The sequence below is a fragment of the Macrobrachium nipponense genome, chromosome 2 (assembly GCF_015104395.2).
Source record: "Macrobrachium nipponense isolate FS-2020 chromosome 2, ASM1510439v2, whole genome shotgun sequence".
Taxonomy (NCBI): domain Eukaryota; kingdom Metazoa; phylum Arthropoda; class Malacostraca; order Decapoda; family Palaemonidae; genus Macrobrachium; species Macrobrachium nipponense.
Window position 1 is genome coordinate 122,620,564 of NC_087201.1, and position 7,500 is coordinate 122,628,063.

Here is a 7,500-nt window from a genome sequence, read left to right on the forward strand (position 1 = left end):
TCACAGTACACAAAAAGATAAAACGTAGAACGACATATTTATTACCATCAAAAGAAAAAAAAATAGTATGAGGATAATTGCAGTGTAACCTAACACGTATGTTTCAACTTCTATTTATTTGAACACTTTGAGGACTGACAAGAAACGGTTGAGAAATATTGATATACCTTGAACTGGTGATTTTCTCTCCGGCGGCGTTGAGGCGGCGTTGACCTGTGGGCGTGTTGGCGCTGTGGGCGCGTACAGAGGGGCGTAAATGGGCGGCAAGGGCAACGACACCGGCACTGGACGAAGTACAGGTGTGTGAGGCTGACTAACGGGCGTGTGGGGGAAGGCGGAACTGATCGCGGGCGTGAAACTTGATGTGAGGCTGGGCGTGATGGCTTGTTTGAGGGCGGGAGAGATGGGCATGCAGTTCCGGCAGGAGTAAAAGGAGAGGACGTCGCTGTGCTTCCCGGGAGGGCACGGGTACAGAGGTAAAAGTGGAGGCATGGGTGAATTCGTGGGCGGGCTGTATGCTCCAGGCCCACGCCCGCTGCTAGCTTCGGAGGGGCGGGTAGATATGAGGGAGTCCACTAGGAAGGACCGGGACATTGTTGTCATGGGCGCGGTCGACGGAGGAGGATGTTCAAGGTCACAAAATTTGGGCTCCAAGTGACCTTTCCCTCTCGAAGCTGAGTACCTGGTCACGGGGTCAAGGTCGTCAAGTTTTGGGCGATGGGCTTGCGATGACCGACTACTGCTTTCAACAACACCGTTGCACATGAAGGATCTCATGGTCGTCAGTTTTCAACAAGATTTTTTTTTCCTCGTTTAATTGCAGCAAAGTTTTTCGAAGTCTCGAGCTAAGTGTCACCTCATGTTTTTCGCAAGACTGGTCAAAGTTAGCAAATGAACCCTGGTACTGTGTTACTTTCCTTACATACTGGAACAGGAACAGAATGCCATCGAGTTTTCCAGCAGATTTACAACGTTCGTTTCTACAACAGAACCAAGTGAACAATATTGAGCAGAACGATCAACCAGAGTTCCACAACGGCCGATCCCCGGGGCGTTACTGTTCTCTGTGTTTTCTAGTCTCTACCAAGGCTGGCTGTCGTCGCCATCTCGTTTCCTTGTCGAAAAACAAGGGCATATTTTTCACGACGACTGAGCTATACTAGCCTTAGTAAGCACCGCACATAAGGTCAAAATTGCTTTGTACAACCGCTCTTTCAAATAATCAATTCCATTACCGGGATTTTGGCACGTGCGGGCTATGATTGGTTAACGGGACACGCTGCATACCATTCACACGCTCACATCGCCGGCGTGATGCAAGCATGCGCGCTACGTAGTATAGAGGATTTGTAAATGAAAATAACATCTTTCTAATCTTTCCTAATTCAAGGAATGAATTAGGCAGGTCTGTCAATACGTCATAGATAAAACACCCGTCAATTAACAAAGATGTGGTTATGGTTGTCGAAGAAAACAAGAATAAAAAAGGGTAGGAAATATCAACAGGAACCGCCCCCAGCGTTTCTCCTTCGACCAATGGCAGCCGAGATGGGCGGAGTCACGAACATCTGTCCGGAACTAACAACGGATCCCTTTTTCGTTTTCGCTCCATTAAGGAAGATTAAAATTCTGTTTCCAAAACGATCAGGAGAGGAAGATCGCCTCTTAATGAAGATAATTGAATTGAGGAACGATGACTACCCCGGAAGGCTTCTCTCAGAACTACAAACTTCAGACAAAAAGCAGACGAGAGAGAGAGAGAGAGAGAGAGAGAGAGAGAGAGAGAGAGAGAGTTCATTTACAAAATGAAAACGGTTCTGCTGGTAAAACAACTTTCCTTTCATTCGTACTTTGAACGTACATTTGCACATGATGCACTCAGCCTCCAGTGCGGAAGTCTATACAGATATCGCGTATGACAGTAGGGATAAAACGTAAACCATATAAATTGGAGCAAAATAATATATAAATAAATGTGTAACGATATGAATTAGACGCACAAACCACAGTTATTGACGGATAAATAAATAGATAAAGGAGTAATGATATGAATTAGATGCACAAACCGCAGTTAATGACAGATGAATAGATAAATAAAAGGGTAACGATATGAATTAGATGCACAAACCCAAGATATTGACAAATAGATAAAGGAGTAACAATAAGAATTAGATGTACAAAGATGTACAAACCCCAGATATTGACAGATAAATAGATATAGGAGTAACGATATGAATTAGATGCACAAACCACAGATATTGACAGATAAATAGATAAATAAAGGAGTAACGATATGAAATAGAAGCACAAACCCCAGATATTGATGGATGAATAAATAAAGGAGTAACGATATAAATCAGATGCACAAACTTGAGTTATTGACAGATAAGTAAATAAATAAATGAGTAACAATATGAATGAGAGGCACAACCCCAGAAATTGATGGATGAATAGATAAATAAAGGAGCAACGATATGAAATAGAAGCACAAACCCCAGATACTGATGGATGAATAAATAAAGGAGTAACGATATAAATGAGATGCACAAACTTGAGTTATTGACAGATAAATAAATAAAGGAGTAACGATATGAAATAGATGCACAAACCCCAGATACTGATGGATAAATGCACAAACCCCAGATATTGACGAATAAATAAATAAATAAAAGAGTATCAATATAAAGATGCACAATCCCCCGATATTGATGGATAAATAAATAAACAAAGAAGTAACGATATGAATTAGATGCACAAACCCCAGATATTGAGGGATAAATAAATAAATAAAGGAGTGAAGATATGCATTAGATGCACAAATTCCAGATATTGACGGATAAATTGATAAGTAAAAAGATTAAACTTTTATGAAACGAAGCCCAAGAATTGATCTGATCCTGATCAAATCAAATAAAAAAGGAGTAAAAGAGTATGAATTAGATTGGCCCAACCCAAACCCCAGATATTGAATGGGATAAATAGATAAATAAATAAATGAGCAACGATATGAATTAGATGCACAAACACCAGATATTGATGGATAAATAAAGGAGTAAAGATATGAATTAGATGCACAAACCCCAGATAGTGACAGATAAATCGATAAATAAAGGAGTAAAGATATGAATTAGATACACAAACCCCAGATATTGACGGATAAATTAATAAATAAAGGAGTAAAGATATGAATTAGATGCACAAACACCAGATATTGATGGATATATCGATAAATAAAGGAGCAACGATATGAATTAGATGCACAAACACCAGATATTGACGGATAAATGAATAAATAAAGGAGTAAAGATATGATTAGATGCCACAACCCCCGATATTGAATGGATAAATAGATAAATAAAGGAGCAAACGATAGAATTAGATGCACAAACCCCAGATATTTGATGGATAAATAGATAAATAACGGGAGCAACGATATGAATTAGATGCACAAACCCCAGATAGTGACGGATAAATAATATATGGAGCAACGATATGAAATTTAGATGCAAAAACCCCAGATATTGATGGAAATAAATAAAAAAATAAAAAAAAAAAAAAAATGAGCACGATATGAATTAGATGCACAAACACCAGATATTGACGGATAAATCAAATAATAAAAGGAGCAACAATATGAATTAGATGCACAAACCCCAGATATTGATGGATAAATAGATAAATAAAGGAGCAACGATATGAATTAGATCCACAAACCCCAGATAGTGATGGAAAAATCAATAAATAAAGGAGTAAAGATATGAATTAGATGCAAAAACCCCAGATAGTGACAGATAAATCGATAAATAAAGGAGCAACGATATGAATTAGATGCACAAACACCAGATATTGATGGATAAATCAATAATTAAAGGAGTCAAGAAATGAATTAGATGCACAAACCCAAGATATTGATGGATAAATAGATAAATAAAGGAGCAACGATATGAATTAGATGCATAAACACCAGATAGTGATGGAAAAATCAATAAATTTAGGAGTAAAGATAAGAATTAGATGCACAAACCCCAGGTATTGATGGATAAATAGATAAATAAAGGAGCAACGATATGAATTAGATGCACAAACCCCAGATAGTGACGGATAAATCAATAAATAAAGGAGCAACGATATGAATTAGATGCACAAACCCCAGATATTGATGGATAAATAGATAAATAAAGGAGCAACGATATGAATTAGATGCACAAACACCAGATATTGACGGATAAATCAATAAATAAAGGAGCAACGATATGAATTAGATGCACAAACCCCAGATATTGATGGATAAATAGATAAATAAAGGAGCAACGATATGAATTAGATGCACAAACCCCAGATAGTGACGGATAAATCGATAAATAAAGGAATGAAGATATGAATTAGATGCACAAACCCCAGATAGTGACGGGTTAAAAGATAAATAAAGGAGCAACAATATGAATTAGATGCACAAAACCTAGATATTAATGGATAAATAGATAAATAAAGGAGCAACAATATGAATTAGATGCACAAACCCCAGATATTGATGGATGAATAAATAAATAAAGGAGTAAAGATATGAATTAGAGGCAAAAACCCCAGATAGTGGCGGATAAATAGATAAATAAAGGAGTAAAGATATGAATTAGATGCACAAACCCCAGATAGTGACAGATAAATCGATAAATAAAGGAGTAAAGATATGAATTAGATGCAAAAACCCCAGATATTGATGGAAAAATAGATAAATAAAGGAGCAACGATGTGAATTAGATGCACAAACCCCAGATATTGACGGATAAATCAATAAATAAAGGAGCAACGATGTGAATTAGATGCACAAACCCCAGATAGTAACGGATAAATAGACAAATAAAGAAGTAATATTATGAATTAGCTGCATAAACCCCAGACATTGACGGATAAAAATAGAAATAAAATTAGATTAACAACTAGATGTCAGTCTTCAAATAGGACGAGTGTAGTGCCATCAAACAAATATATAATCTGTCTAACAGACGCGGGATTATAATATAAAATACTATGTCTGTGAGTCTAGGATGCATTCTGTGTAGTCTCTATCATCCTACAAAAGTAAAACCCTGTCTTGAGCAAGTCAAACAAGTTTTACTGGTAGTCTAAAAGAAAAATAGACTAGCATTTCGAATACTTCAGAAAAAAAAAACAATTACAAATGAAATAAAATGAACAAAGAAAACTGGGAAGCAATTTGAAGGGTGAGAAAGTCATCCATCTTAGGAAGTTGCTAAACCTATGATGTTACTTTCGACACTGCTTTGACCACAACAGCCAAGTCCCTCTTTTAAGATGCAGTTATCTAGCTAATTAGGAATGAAGTAATTTCCTTTCTTTTCACTTTGATTTTTGACGCAAGTTATACATTTGTATTGAGCTGCTGGTGCCTCAAGATTTCATTCCAAACTCCGGACAACTATTGTAGGGACTCATCACTAGAAGGCGTCGACAACGAACTTCGTCATTCTTCATAAAATTACGCATTGTTCCCATTTCGTGAATAAATATCATATATTTTGTTACTGACTGATTGTTTCTTCAGTAGATAAAGATGTGCACGAGTGAGTGAAATATAAATAGTACCAGCACGAACAAGTGCCGGAAACATCTGGGCCCTTAAAAATTGTTTTGTACTCACTGCTATTGTCCTGTGATCGTCGAGATTAGAATAAGGTGAAAAAAAAAAATACAGACCGGAGTAAACTGACACCTGTACGAAATAAAGACACGTAGTCAAACGCTAACACGAGACAGTAATAAAAAAATATATACCCTTAAGGAGATTGTGGGTTGTTATTTTCATTCAAAACGAGAGAGTCACATGTAGTAAATGAGCCTGAAAAGCCATTCAAGTTGAGAGGAATGCCCACACATGCCATTAATTTGGAACAGAAAACGGAGATAAGAAAGTCTGCTTTTATTGGTTAAAACAGAATGAGATCTTGATAAATAATAACAATACTTCATTGCAAATTCACGTAAAGCTGAAAAACTGTGTGGGTGCGACTCTTGGAATCTCGTACCAGTGGTCTTAAGTTTTGTTTTTTGTATTGACATTGCACGAAGAGTATTAAATCTTTCTTCTTATTCTGCCGTTTCAAACGCTAACGAATAATAATAATAATAATAATAATAATAATAATAATAATAATAATAATAATAATAATAATAATAATAATAATAATAATAATACTATAAATACCACCCAGTCGAATTGGAGGACTGTGATAGAGTAAAAAAAAAAAAAAAAAAAAAATAATAATAATAATAATAATAATAATACACTTAGGTCAACATACAAAAAGGCAAAGTGAAAAGGACTCAAGGGATAAAGCTACCCGACGGGAGTAGCATCAAACTCATATAGATGAGACAGGATACAAACACCAGGGACTAACACCAGAGGATATAAAATACCAAGAGATGAAGGATACAATCAAGAAAGAATATATGCAGACTTGAGGCGACACTTGAGTCAAAACTCGACGCTGGAAACATGTTCAAAGCCATAAACACGGGCAGTACCAGTATTCGGATACAGAGCGAGAGTAGTAGAGTGGGCGAAGGCTGAACTCCGCAGCCTAGACCAGAAAATTAGGAAACCCATGTTGGTCAATAACTGAAAACCGGTGAAGACGAGTGGCTAAGGAGTGCATAGGAAAAAGGACTGATAAAAGTAAACGAAGACCCAGAAATATAAATGAAAGGATACTGAAAAACTGAACAGAGGAATGGCACAGAATGGACACTACACGAGACAGACTAAAGAACTGGCCAGCAACGAAACATGGAAATGGCTACAGAGGGTAGAAATCAAGAAGGAAACAGAAGGAATGCAAACAGATATGTACAAAAAACAATAGATGGAAATAACAAAAAGAGTCATGATTCAGTTGCAAAAGTCCTACACTGGAGCCTGTGCAAGAAACGCCAGCTAGCTTGCAGTAATAAGTGGTAAGAATATAAATCTCGGGTAGTGATAGAAAACTATCAGGCAAAGAACCTCTAGGCCTATGATTTCATAACAGACAGGACGATACGAACCAAGGGGAAAAAACTGATAAGTATCAAGACTTGAAAATAGAAATAAGAACGATATGGAATATGCAGTGGAAATGGAATGGAATGGAATGGAATATGGAATTTAGGCTTGAAGCCAAGCACTGGAATCCAAAGTTTGTCCCCATTATCATAAGAACACTATAGGCATGATCCCTAGATCCCTGAAAAGAAACCTAGAAAAACTAGACGCCGAAGTAGCTCCAGGACTCATGCAGAAGAGCGTGCTATTAGAAACAGGGCACTTGGTGAGAAAAGTGATGGACTCCTAAGGAAGCAGAATGCAACACACAAACCAACACTATAAATACCACCCAGTCGAATAGGAGATGCAGGAAGTCCTTAAGGTGAAAGATGATCATTTGTCTTATCATTATTATATTTTCCTCAGAGATATCCGTATCCAGGTTTTTAGAGTTT

General features: G+C 37.1%; 1 protein-coding gene across 1 annotated transcript in view; it reads right to left on the reverse strand.

Moving 5' to 3' along the window:
- The window catches only part of LOC135221510 (GS homeobox 1-like), a 15,609-nt gene extending 13,972 nt beyond the window's left edge, over positions 1–1,637 (reverse strand). The window contains exon 1 of the mRNA XM_064259241.1: positions 168–1,637. Within this exon, the coding sequence (XP_064115311.1) occupies positions 168–777 (610 nt within the window). The 5' untranslated portion in view covers positions 778–1,637. The remainder of the gene's footprint in view (positions 1–167) is intronic.
- Between the last annotated feature and the right edge of the window lie 5,863 nt (positions 1,638–7,500).